Genomic DNA, 14,496 nt, shown 5'->3' with positions numbered 1-14,496 from the left:
GATTCCATATGTGTTAATTCATAGTTTTATGTCTTCACTATTATTTTACAATGTAAAAAACTGTACAAATAAAGAAAAACCCTTGAATGAGTAGGTGTGTCAAAACTTTTGACTGGTAGTGTTTTTCTTACTTCCATTCTTTTATTTTTAGATTTGTGTGTATTGTTGTGAATTGTTAGATATTACTGCACTGTTGGAGGTAGGAACACAAGCATTTCGCTACATCCGTAATAACATCTGCTAAATATGTGTATGCGGCCAATAAAATGTGATTTGAATCAAATTTGATTTGATTTGATTCATTCCTTGTGCTGTTGGACTACTAAATGCAACGAAAATTACATTTTACATTTACATTTTTGTCATTTAGCAGACGCTCTTATCCAGAGCGACTTACAGGAGCAATTAGGGTTAAGTTCCTTGCTCAAGGGCACATCGACAGATTTTTCACCTAGTCGGTATATGCACTTACAGTTGAAGTCGGAAGTTTACATACACTTAGGTTGGAGTCATTAAAACTTGTTTTTCAACCACTCCACAAATTTCTTGTTAACAAACTATAGTTTTGGCAAGTCGGTTAGGATATCTACTTTGTGCATGACACAAGTAATTTTTCCAACAATTGTTTACAGACAGATTATTTCACTTATAATTCACTGTAACACAATTCCAGTGTGTCAGAAGTTTACATACACTAAGTTGACTGTGCCTTTAAACAGCTTGGAAAATTCCAGAAAATGATGTCATGGCTTTAGAAGCTTCTGATAGGCTAATTGACATCATTTGAGTCAATTGGAGGTGTCCTTGTGGATGTATTTCAAGGCCTACCTTCAAACTCAGTGCCTCTTTGCTTGAAATCATGGGAAAATCAAAAGAAATCAGCCAAAACCTCAGAAAAAAAATTGTAGACCTCCACAAGTCTGGTTCATCCTTGGGAGCAAGTTCCAAACGCCTGAAGGTACCACATTCATCGGTACAAACAATAGTACGCAAGTATAAACACCATGGGATCACGCAGCCATCATACCACTCAGGAAGGCGACGTGTTCTGTCTCCTAGAGATGAACGTACTTTGGTGTGAAAAGTGCAAATCAATCCCAGAACAACAGCAAAGGACCTTGTGAAGATGCTGGAGGAAACAGGTACAAAAGTATCTATATCCACAGTAAAACGAGTCCTATATCGACATAACCTGAAAGGCCGCTCAGCAAGGAAGAAGCCACTGCTCCAAAACCGCCATAAAAAAAGCCAGATTATGGTTTGCAACTGCACATGGGGACAAAGATCGTACTTTTTGGAGAAATGTCCTCTGGTCTGATGAAACAAAAATAGAACTGTTTGGCCATAATGACCATCGTTATGTTTGGAGGAAAAAGGGGGTCCTTGAAGCTGAAGAACACCATCCCAACCGTGAAGCACGGGGGGCAGCATCATGCTGTGGGGGTGCTTTGCTGCAGGAGGGACTGGTGCACTTCACAAAATAGATGGCATCATGAGGAAGGAAAATTATATGGATATATTGAAGCAACATCTCAACACATCAGTCAGGAAGTCAAAGCTTGGTCACAAATGGGTCTTCCAAATGGACAATGACCCCAAGCATACTTCCAATGTTGTGGCAAAATGGCTTAAGGACAACAAAGTCAAGGTATTGGAGTCGCCATCACAAAGCCCTGACCTCAATCCAATAGAAAATTTGTAGGCAGAACTGAAAAAGCGTGTGCGAGCAAGGAGGCCTACAAACCTGACTCAGTTACACCAGCTCTGTCAGGAGGAATGGGCCAAAATTCACCCAACTTATTGTGGGAAGCTTCTGGAAGGCTACCCGAAACGTTTCACCCAAGTTGAACAATTTAAAGGCAATGCTACCAAATACTAATTGAGTGTATGTAAACTTCTGACCCACTGGGAATGTGATGAAAGAAATAAAAGCTGAAATAAATCATTTTCTCTACTATTATTCTGACAATTCACATTCTTAAAATAAAGTGGTGATCCTAACTGACCTAAGACAGGGCATTTCTACTAGGATTAAATGCTAGGAATTGTGAAAAACTGAGTTTAAATGTATTTGGCCAAGGTGTACGTAAACTTCAGACTTCAACTGTATCTATTTATCTATTTTAACAGTGCAGTTGGGGCAGCGGTCAGTTGTGTGTGAATGTATCAATATCCTTCATGTTTTTAGTGTATGCAATATGATGGACTGACTGCTTTAAATGTGTGTGATGTGATCCTTTTAATTTAAGTTGATGCCAAAGAGAAATCTCCATCCTGGATGGACAATAAAGTTTTATTCTATATGGGACCAAATACTAAACTATTGACTACTTTGATAAGTTAATTTGTCCAAATACTTATGACTTATTCACATGGGGGGACTAGATACATAAAGTGCTTTCATTTCTAAATGATAAAACATAAGTATAAAAAATACCCTCAAATAAAAAGGTGACAGTCGCCTCATTTGAAACATTTGATCACGAATCCAAAATACTGGAGCATAGAGCTAAATTAAACATTTTAGCTTCACTGTCCAAATACATATGGAGGGGTGTAGTCATCATGAGAATAACATTGGATTGGTAAAAGAAAAATCGTAGACCCTCTGTTTACACCAAGTGGAGGGGGATGGATACGGCTCAGAGATGTACAACAGCCCTCCACTGGTTTCCCTGTAACCACGGAGACAAGACTACTATTAATCCCCACATCCTGGTTAAGAGGGCTGTGTGTGTGTGTATGTGTGGTTGTAAAAAGCCACAGAGACCCCACTTACACTTTGTATTAGCCCTATCCTAGCTGTGATAGGATGACAATCCGAACACGGGCCTCGCATTTACTTGCAACCTGGTATTAAAATGTGTCTACTATGCCCGCATTGTGTCTGCATCGTGTTCGGATCTAACTTTCCCTCCCATTTATGCAGAGTTTGTGGTCACAATTCAAGTAGTAAATTAAATCTAGCCTATAGGCCTACATCATGGTATTGGGGTGCTATTTGAATTGTTTTTCACGAGTCTATTATTTTCCCATTTCCATCTTCCAAGACAACCCTATGCTTGGCATGACTTTATGGCCACAGCATACCATAGGATATGCCATTAAATAATTGTATGTGCAACCTGAAGTTAAAATTTAAGAGGACCGGCGCTTCTATTGAAAAAAAACTCCTAAAATCTGTTCTGTTTTGTGAGCAATTTTGTTAGGCTATATGGTATCGTTGTTTCTTCTTCAGAGAGCACTGGCGAGCAAGTCGATACATTGTAGTGCTAACAATTGGACCTTCACCATTTTTTCATAAATACTGTATTTTCTGAAGGTTTATATAAAAATAAAGTGTAGGCTACATTACATGTCATTGGCATGCTATTTCATTTTTTCACGTTAACCATTTTCCATTTTCCATCATCCCTTTAACCGTCAAGACTAAATTACATTTGATTCAATTAATTATCTTAAACTATTATTTCGGAATGAACATGCCGATATTTGCTGACATCTTGGCCGCAATATTGCAATAACTATATACCTATTAGGACTGAACTGTGGGCATTTATTCTGCAAAGGTTAATTGCATATTGTGATGAGTGTGAATGTGCTAGTTGCGCATAGTGCCCAGCCCAGCTGGTGGTGCTGCAATAGCGGCGGCAGCGCTGCTGGTCCTAAAATAAAAGGTGTGTGCCTTTTTTATGTGGGGTTACCACAGGTTAACATCAGTATGCCGGGGCTTTTCCCTATGGGAAACACTATTTTCACGCCACTTCGACACCGAAAATACTTTTCCGTAGCACATTAGGAGAACTTCCGCAGCAGGTTAGGATAATTAACGTAACAGGTTAGGAGACTGAGGTTAAGGTTAGGAAAATAGTTAGGATTAGCGTAAATCCTCTCCTAACCTGCTACAAAAATCACTTTGTGTGTCCCTTCTCCCTATAGTTAGCCTACAACATGTCAAAGTTAAAGTGCACTGCGGTTATATTTCCCATTATTGTGATCTTGCTGCTTCGGAAACATTTTCGTTTATTACAAGTTGAGCAAACCGATAGTGAAATGTTGGCCAACTAACATGAACTTACATTTGACCATGCTATGTAGGTCATGTAACTGTTACATTTGACCATGCTATGTAGGTCATGTAACTGTTCCATTTGACCATGCTATGTAGGTCATGTAACTGTTCCATTTGACCATGCTATGTAGGTCATGTAACTGTTCCATTTGACCATGCTATGTAGGTCATGTAACTGTTCCATTTGACCATGCTATGTAGGTCATGTAACTGTTCCATTTGACCATGCTATGTAGGTCATGTAACTGTTCCATTTGACCATGCTATGTAGGTCATGTAACTGTTACATTTGCTTTGTGGACTTTATACTCTCCTGTTTCATGTGATGAAACACAAATGTATAGCCTAGGCTATGTGGTTGAATTCATTCTGTTGACTTCTGAACCTGTGTCTGTAAACAAATGTATAGCCTAGGCTATGTGGTTTAATTCATTCTGTTGACTTCTGAACCTGTGTCTGTAAACAAATGTATAGCCTAGGCTATGTGGTTGAATTCATTCTGTTGACTTCTGAACCTGTGTCTGTAAACAAATGTATATGGCTTGGCTGCCTTATATATCACAGTGGTGTATGAATGCAATTGTAGCGGGTTATAGAGAAAACAACGCAATTATCACAACATACAGTAGGTTGAATATTTTAATAATCATTGAATTGTGTTGTTGTAAGATAGGCAGGATAATTGTCTTGTCCCTAAAAACGTAGGCCAAATCGATAGAGGAGCTTTGTCGGGGTCTGAAAGTGCAGCCTGGAGAGCAAACACAGCAGGGCTCCAGACTGAGACCAATCCTTTGACTTGGCTGTGCGAGTTACACTTTTTATTGGTCGCATCGGTGCGAGCTGCACATTCTACATGGTCACCTTACTCAAAACGTCCTATTTTTTAAGGAGGCTAAAACCATGATTTGGTCAAACAGTAAAGTACATTATCATCATGATTCCTGTAATGAAAGTGTCTGCCTGACCCTATACCCGTTTCGCTGGGGCCCACTGCTGTGTCGAGCGAGCGACTAACTCTCTCCTTTCCCAGGGGGAAAACACAGCTATTATGTTGCTCATATAGAGATGAGATGATGACTTAGAATGAAATAATGAAGTCAACAAATAAAACAAATATTTTATTAAATTAAAGTAATGTGAATAAATTATAGTTAATAAGTGATAAGCAGTAATGGGCAGTCACCACCATCATGGGACTTTTATTCATTGTTTTACTCAATGTTGTTACAGAATTCAACCCACATAATGCATAGTGCATTTCATGTCTAAAAAAATTATCAAAATCGAAAACCGTGAAAAAAAAAGAATCTAACAAAAACGACCTCAAAAAGCACTAATTGCTCAGCACTACTGGTCAGTGACCTACATCCAAAATTATTGGCACCCTCAATAAAGATTAGCAAAAAATAAAATGGTATTATTTTATACTAATACAATTGCTCAGAGAAAGAGTTGTTGTTTAACAAGTTTTTTTTTTACTTTTTTGACACTAGGTGTCAAAATTATTGGCACCCTTAAAGATTCTTATAAATAAAATCAAACAAAATAAAATCTGCATTAAAATGGTCCTTTTTTACCTAAATCTCAGTTTAAAGAGGTATATTGTGACCTTCCATGGCTTCCTGTTTCACTGGGGTATAAACATTTGATAACAAGCATGTAAAATCCCTTCGTCATCCATCACCATGGGGAAAGGCAAAGAACTCACAAATGAAAAGAGACAAATGCTTAGGGCAACAATTAAAAAGTAAGCACTGGAACAGTGGTATACATGCCTGGTAGAGGACCCAAGTGTAGAGGACCCAATCTTGTCCCCAAGCATAGCGAGGAAGATGGTTCGGTTGGGCCACAGTTGGGAATTACAGAACTTGGACACATCTTGGGGTCACCGAGTCTCCAAATCTACAATTAGACGCCACCTCCATGCCAATAGGCTATTTGGAAGGGTTGCCAGAAAAAAGAGAGCAATCCACAAATGAAAATGCCTGGAGTTTGCTAAAGGCATTGGCACTTGGATTGGAACCGGATGCTATGGTCAGATGAGACGAAAATAGAGCTCTTTGGCCACGCACACCAGTGGTGTGTTTGATTTTCAGCTGCACACAAGCCTAAGTTCAACATGTGCAATGCCAAGCGTCGGCTGCAGCGGTGTAAAGCTCGCTGCCATTGGACTCTGGAGCAGTGGAAATGCGTTCTCTGGAGTGATGAATCACGCTTCACCATCTGGCAGTCTGACGGACTAATCTGGGTTTGGCAGATGCCAGGAGAACGCTACCTGCCCCAATGCATAGTGCCAACTGTAAAGTTTGGTCTGGGCTGTTTTTCATTGTTCGGGCTAGGCCTAATCGCCCAACATCAGTGCCCGGCCTCACTAATGCTCTTGTGGCTGAATGGAAGCAAGTCCCCGCAGCAATGTTCCAACATCTAGTGGAAAGCCTTCCCAGAAGAGTGGCAGCAAAGGGAGGACCAACTCCATATTAATGCCCATGATTTTAGAATTAGATGTTTGACGAGCAGGTGTCCACATACTTTTGGTCATGTAGTGTAGCTCAGTATTCTTATCATTTATTTAGGCATGATTTTTTGCTAATGTTCATCAAGGGTGCCAATAATTTTGGATATGACTGTGTAAAATATTTATCACGCTACAGCTACATTATGTCAATGAAATCTTGTCCACAGACACGCATCAGTTAAAGACATAACCACCAGACCCCTATTGCTTTGACTGGCCTTTACACAGCAAACAGTAAGGCCATTCAAAAATATATTTTTTCTTCAGAAAAGTGAAGTTAGCGAGCAAAACATAAATACAAAATGTAACCCCTTGTAAAAAAATACTAAACAATATTGGTGCAATACCTAGCAACCTCATCAAGAGATTTTATCCATTTGGTATTATGGTATTGATGGGCTAGCTGAACTATACAGTATAGCATTCTACTAAAGTAATCAGATCAATTTTTACTCTATTAAACTGCTTCAGTTTTTATTCCTCTTGAATTATACATACACATCTCCTACTACCATCCAAATATTTTTAGACAGTTGAAGCAAGCACACACATTGTCTTCAGGAAATGTACAGATTCTAGTTTAGTCATATTTATCTTACCTTAGAGGTGTTCACTGCAGGCTGACTAGCATCTATTGACTTGCAATGCCCAAATCAACTTAAAATATCTACAAAACAAGTTTTACAGTGACATAATCCAAAAGAAAGGCTACTAAAACATTTGTTTTTACTGTTCCCAATTCACAAATTATTATTTTGATTACCATGATTTGATTCACCGCTATCGAACCGAATCCTAACTACTACCATGGCAAAGCAAATAATTTGATTTGTCAAAAATAATTGTTTATAATAAATAATGTATTTACTTTTTCCCCTTTTGTTTATTTTTGAGAAATGTGAAGTGGGGCATCCGTTATACAGTTAATTAAACGTGTATGGCCTAAGTGGTAACCATATGTGTGTGTATGTGCGTGTGTGTATGTGTATGATGTTCTGAGGTTATTGGCCTGTTGTTCCAGCATGAAGCCAGCTCTGCGGTTGGCTGGAGCAGAGCCAAAGAGAGCCAATCAGGCCGTTGTGGAATACTGGAGGAAATTCCAACCAGCTGATAAGAGGGTGTGAGAAACAAAGGAGAACTCCAACGCCCCTCTCCCTTGTCCCTTGCCCAACCTCACCCTCAACTGGACATACACACTGAGAAGAGGGCTAGAAAAGGGCTAGAAGTCGGCAGGTAGCTTAGTGGGTAAGCGCGTTGTGCCAGTAACCGAAAGGTCGCTGGTTCTAATCCCTGAGCCAACTAGGTGAAAAATCTGTCGATGTGCCCTTAAGCAAGGCACTTAACCCTAATTGCTCATGTAAGTCGCTCTGGATAAGAGCGTCTGCTAAATGACATTTTTTTTAAATAAAAAAATCCTGAGCTATCCCTACAAACCCCAAGTCTCTTAAACTTACCATCTTTGACACACAAACGCACACACACAACTTACTGCACTCTGTCCCTCGTACAGGCTCTGGCAGTCCGATGCAGGATCCATGGCTCTGAGGGATTGCTACTCTCCATCGTGACCCTGTACTGTCACACTCTGTATACTCATAGTAGTAGTCTGTCTGCAACACAAGAGAAAGCATTGTTACACAATGAGAGAGAGAAGTTCAGTGTGTCTGTGTGTGAACAGTATGTGTGAGAAACAGTGAGATAAAAGATAGACAGAGAATAGACACGACTGGGGGACAGAGAGGTCAGTAAACACCAAGACCACTAAGGGTCCTGAGTCATCATCCCCTCTCTATCTCTCTCCTCCGGTAGGTTCTCTGGCCACGCCCACTACACCCCGCCCTGGTGGATACACATAACACAACATTCCATCACTATGGATATAGGAAACCAAGTCACAGCACACAGTGGGTATGCATGGTAAGTTGTTCCTAACCACTGATCCTTGGTCAGTTTAATGGATGAGACAGAAGTTGTCCCTAACCACTGATCCTAGGTCAGTTTAATGGATGAGATAGAAGTTGTCCCTTACCACTGATCCTAGATCAGTTTAATGGATGAGATAGAAGTTGTCCCATGCCGTCCCTAGGAGGGGTGCATCACGTCATGCCAGGCCTTTTTCGCTATACTCGACATGAGTCATTGACGTGATCTTCCTGTCCAGTTTTGCGCCCCCTCGGGCTCGTGCGGTGGTGTAGTCTTCGTGGGCTATACTCTGCCTTGTCTCAGGGTAGTAAGTTGGTGGTCTGTTGATATCCCTCTAGTGGTGTGGGGGCTGTGCTTTGGCAAAGTGGGTGGGGTTATATCCTGACTGGTTAGCCCTGTCCGGGGGGAATAGTCGGACGGGGCCAGTGTCCCCCGACCCCCCGTCTCAGTCTCCAGTATCTATGCTGCAATAGTCTACGTGCCTAGCTGGTGAATTTCTCCTGTCTTATCTGCTGTCCTGTGTGAACTTAAGTATGCTCCCTCTAATTCTCCCATCTCTAATTCTCCCATCTCTAATTCTCCCATCTCTCTCTCTCTCTCTCTCTCTCTCTCTTCTCTCTCTCTTCTCTCTCTCTCGCTCGCTCTCTCTGCCCTAGGACCATGCCTCAGGACTACCTCGCCTGACGACTCCTGTCTGTCTCCATCACCAGTCCACCTGGTCGTGCTGCTGCTCTGCCTGCGGCTAACCGGTTCACCGGACGTGCTACCTTGTCCTGGACCTGCTGTTTCGACTCTCTCTCCCTCTCTCTCTCTCTCCCCCTCTCGCTCTCCCCCTCTCCCACCTGCTGTCTCGACCTCTGAATGCTCGGCTATGAAAAGCCAACTGACATTTACTCCTGAGGTGCTGACCTGTTGCACCCTCTCCAAACACTGCGATTATTATTTGACCCTGCTGGTCATCTATGAACGTTTGAACATCTTGAAGAACGATCTGGCCTTAATGGCCATGTACTCTTATAATCTCCACTGGGCACAGCCAAAAGATGATTGGCCACCCCTCAGAGCCTGGTTCCTCTCTAGGTTCCTTCCTAGGTTCTCGCCTTTCTAGGGAGTTTTTCCTAGCCACTGTGCTTCTACATCTGCATTGCTTGCTCTTTGTGATTAAAGGTTGGTTTCTGTATAAGCACTTTGTGACATCTGCTGATGTTAAAAGGGCTGAATAAAATAAATGTGATCGATTGTCCCTGAACACTGATGCTAGGTCAGTTTAATGCATGGAGGCATTGAATTTGCCAAACCAATGTAGACAATGATCGCCAAACCATTGAGTGAAATACCACGTTTCATGCCATGTCTTAGGAATGTTGACCTTTTAGAGGATCCCTCACACACACACACACGTGTCTGGTCACTGTGATGTTGCGGTCATGCTGTGGGCCTTATGGACATGACAGAGATATGGAGCTGTAGAATCATGGCTAGGTTTTACAGTAACACCAGTGTTTGGTCCTTAAAATGAAAACATGAAGCAGATCAAACATTTGGTCCTATAAAGACCTACTGTATATAAAGTATTGTGTGTATATAGCTTGGAAAATATATAAAAGTAACTGGATGACAACATAATGATGTTTGTTTCCAACATTAGGGCTGTTTTCCTAAAGAAGTTAAATTCGCTTTATTTCCTTGCCACGATACTAACGAGTATCGCGATACTGGTATCATCCCGGCCCTACTCAAAACTGAAGCTATTTGCATCCAACAGTAGTATTGGGTTGATGCAAATGAATGAGTGCCACATGCAGACAATTTTTCACATGACTTCTTGACTTATTTATTACCATTTGTCTAAAACTCTCCCCGTCTCTTTTTCTTAGGAATGACTGAGCTATGCATCACTAAGATTCATGACAATCAATAATCAGGCCATAAACATTAATTATCTATACCTCCACACCATGACTCAATAGAAGAGTCTATATTCTACATGCCTGTCATGTGTTACCTGATAGGAGAAGAAGTCTGTTTCGGGAGAAATCTGAACTCATATTGATATAAACCTCAAGCCCTGCTATATCACGTTTACTGTCACATGGTGTCATTCTAAATACGTTCCACTAGACCAGGGGTGACCAACCCTTCTTCTGCAGAGCTACTGGGTGTGCAGGCTTTTGCTCCAGCCCTGCTCTAATAGACTTAAATCCAAGCAGCTGCTCATCAGGACATTGATTAGCAGAATCAGTTGTGTTCTAAAGGGCCAGGCTAGAGGAAATGCATGCATATCCAGTGGCTCTCCAGGAGGAGGGTTGGCCCAGGCTAAATGTAGGGCTGAAATACTTGTTCTCTGATGGTAGACGTGGTAGTCTTGTGGAAGTGCAGAGGAAGGGTTAGTCATTCAAAAATCATGTCAACCCCTATTATTTCAGACAGATTGAGTCCATGTACCTTATTATGTGATTTGTTAAGCCAAGTTTGACACCTGAACTAATTTAGGCTTGCCTAAACAAAGGGGTTGAATACTTATGTAACGACTATATTTTAGTAATTTCATTTCTATTAATGTTTAAACTTTGACAGACTATTTTGTGTAGATTGTTGACAAAAAGTTTCAATTACATCCATTTTTAATCCCACTTTGTAACACAATAAAATGTAAATAAATCCAAGGGGTATGAATACTTTTGCAAGACACTGTATACATGTTTCAAGCAGACCACCATAGTCCCTGTGCCCTAGAATGCCAAGGTAACCTGTCTAAATTACTATCGCCCATAGCACTCACATCTGTAGCCATGAAATGCTTTGAAAGGCTGGTCATGGCTCATCTCAGACACCTTGGACCCACTCCAATTCGCCTACCACCCCAAAAGATCCACAGATGATGCAATCTCTATTGCACTCCACACTGCCCTTTCCCACCTGGACAAGAGGAACACCTATGTGAGAATGCTGTTAATTGACTACAGCTCAGCGTAGAGCCCTCCAAGCTCATCACTAAGCTAAGGACCCTGGGACTGAACACCTCCCTCTGCAACTGGATCCTGGACTTCCTGACGGGCCGCCCCCAGGTGGTGAGGGTAGACAACAATACATCCGCCACACTGACCTCAACACGGGGGCCCCTCAGGAGTCCTCCTTAGTCCTCCTGTACTACCTGTTCACCCATGACTAAGTGGCCGAACATGACTCCAACACCATCATTAAGTTTGCAGACGACACGATGGTGGTAGGCCTGATCACTGACGACGATGAGACAGCCTACAGGGAGGTCAGAGACCTGGCAGTGTGGTGCCAGGACAACAACCTCTCCCTCAATGTCAGCAAGACAAAGGAGCTGATCGTGGACTGCAGGAAACGGAGGGCCGAGCACGCCCCCATTCACATTGACAGGGTTGTAGTGGAGCAAGTTGAGAGCTTCAAGTTGCTTGGTGTCCACATCACTAAGGATCGATCATGCTCCACACACACCAATACAGTCGTGAAGAGGGCACAACAACACCTCTTACCCCTCAGGAGGCTGAAAAGATTTGGCATGGGCCCTCAGGTCGTCAAAAAGTTATACAGCTGCATCATTGAGAGCATCTTGACTGGCTGCATCACGGCTTGGTATAGCAACTGCTTGGCATCCGACCACAAGGCACTACAGAGGGTAGTGCGTATGGCCCAGTACATCACTGGGGCTGACCTCCTGGCCATCCAGGACCTCTATACCAGGCGGTGTCAGAGGAAGGCCCAAAAAATTGTCAAAGACTCCAGCCACCCAAGTCATAGACCTTTCCCTCTGCTACCGCACAGCAAGAGGTACCGATGCACTAAGTCTGAAACCAACAGGACCCCGAACAGCGTCTACCCCCAAGCCATAAGACTGCTAAATTGTTAGTTAAATTGTTAACCAAATAGCTACCCAGACTATCTGCCTTGACCATTTTTGCACTAACCTTTTAGACTCATCACATAGGCTGCTGTTACTGTTTTTATCTGTCACTTATTCCTAGTTATATGTACATACAGTATCTACCTCAATTACCTCGTACCCCTGCACACCGACTTGGTACTGGTACCCTGTGTATATAGCCAAGTTATTGTTACTCATTTATTATTACTTTTATTATTACGTGTTATTACTTTTCTATTATTTATATTATTATTGTTGTTTAAGAAGCATGTGACGAATAGAATTGTATTTGAATTGAGGCTGTTGCCTGCCCTGTGCTATGGCTCAGAGGTGATGAGTGCAGAGAGGGAGAGAGAGGGATAGAGGGAGAGAGGGAGAGAGAGGGATAGAGGGAGAGAGGGAGAGAGAGAGAGAGAGAGAGAGAGGGAGAGGGAGAGAGGGATAGAGGGAGAGAGAGAGAGAGAGAGAGAGAGAGAGAGGGAGAGGGAGAGAGAGAGAGAGAGGGAGAGGGAGAAAGAGATGGAAAGGCAGCTCCATGCAAGAAACTGATAACAAGAAACTGATAACACTCAGTCTGCCCTGAGTGGTGAGACACAAACCAGAACACTGCAGGCACGCAAAACACATAGACATACACACACCTCGGAACCCCTTCACCATACTCAGTCAAACATTGCCCTAAACAGTATAAGTGTACTAAGCAACAATCTCACAGGAATCCCACAGACAGGACTGACAGATTGCATGACTGACAGGTAACGTTACTCTGAGAAACAGGATGAGTAAAGTGTCTCTCTCTAAGCTGTGTGTGTGTGTGTGTGTGTGTTTTATATTTAGATAAACATATGAATCTGACCAGAAGTGTAGCGTCATCAATTCTTAATCGTATTAGTTATGGTGAGTGGAATAACAATAGCCTACTGTTAGCGTTCATGTTCTCAGTATGTGCCTAAACTCACAGTCCTCTTCTGACTCTCTATTTGAATGCGTAAACTGGTAAATAACACGCTCCTGTGTTTTCCAGTAACATGCATAGCCTATTATTAGCCTACAGAAAATACTGACGGCAACAATGACTCCGACAACAACACACATTATCTGCGTCCTGCGAGTGGATCTCACCTCTGTGCATGGATGTGGTCCCTTCGCCCCGACTGCCAGAGAAAGGAGGAGAGCGCTACCAGCGATAAACCAAGACTGGGACGGCATAATAGGAACCAGGGAATAAAGCGATGTCAAACCGCAAGTAGATGACAGTCATGAAACAATGGTATGATAAACGTTATGACACGAAATGTTTGATGTCGCAAATCAATTAAATGTTGTCTTAGTAACGTCAATGTCGAAGTGTGTTTCTTCTCTCCACCTGCGACCGATGTTGTGTGTTCGCATCTAACTGTGTTTGACGCGACGATGATGTCGTCGGTCTGATAATGTCATGCTCGAGAGGAGCTGTTCATGACGTCGGAAAATCGGAAACACGAGCGTTCGAATGCTAAATATATATTTAAACATGCCTGGCTATCAGACAAGGGTGCAATTTCGGCCTGCAATTCGGGGCGTTCCTGCATGTGGGCATTTCTGCATCTGCAGGAACCCCACTTTATACTTATATTGGTAGGTCGAGTACAGTAGGTGGCGGTGATGCACCATAACGTTGGATGCCAACCACAGATAAGGCGCGGGCAACACCAATAGCATGCTAGCTAGGACACCATTAGCCAGTGTCCTTCACCCCCAAAAAACTCAGATAGTACATTTATTTCCCTTTTGACCCACATTTTAATCACATAGATAATCAGGGGAAATCCAGAAAATCAAAAGTGTCACACAAGCATGAAGATGGCATGCTTGCAGCAACCAATGCAGCAACCAGATGCAGGAATGCCCACATGCAGGAACGCCCCGAACTGCAGGCTGGAATCAGAAACTATTGGGCTACCCAGACTCCTTGCTCCAGCCAAACGCTACGCCACCCCCACAGATGTTAGTTTCTTCTCCGGATCTGAGTACCTCCCTGACCCTTCACCGAATGCGAACACATTCGGGCCATCTGATTGTTCCAGAAACCAATGGGTTCGACCAGAGCCA

General features: G+C 42.5%; 1 protein-coding gene across 3 annotated transcripts in view; it reads right to left on the bottom strand.

Moving 5' to 3' along the window:
* LOC121531946 (endosome/lysosome-associated apoptosis and autophagy regulator family member 2-like) overlaps window positions 1-13,975 on the bottom strand; it is a 35,412-nt gene extending 21,437 nt beyond the window's left edge. For all 3 annotated transcript variants that reach the window (XR_005994221.2, XM_041837533.2, XM_041837534.2), the window contains exons 1-2: window positions 13,528-13,975; window positions 8,077-8,197 (exon numbers count right to left, since the gene is read on the bottom strand). Coding sequence is in view for 2 of the 3 variants with exons in the window: in XM_041837533.2 (XP_041693467.2) it covers window positions 8,077-8,197; window positions 13,528-13,614 (208 nt within the window). In the remaining variant the exon portion in view is untranslated. The remainder of the gene's footprint in view (window positions 1-8,076; window positions 8,198-13,527) is intronic.
* Between the last annotated feature and the right edge of the window lie 521 nt (window positions 13,976-14,496).

The sequence above is a fragment of the Coregonus clupeaformis genome, chromosome 19, assembly GCF_020615455.1.
Source record: "Coregonus clupeaformis isolate EN_2021a chromosome 19, ASM2061545v1, whole genome shotgun sequence".
Lineage (NCBI taxonomy): Eukaryota > Metazoa > Chordata > Actinopteri > Salmoniformes > Salmonidae > Coregonus > Coregonus clupeaformis.
The sequence above is the reverse complement of the archived record's forward strand: the minus strand, read 5'-3'. Positions and strand labels throughout refer to the sequence as shown.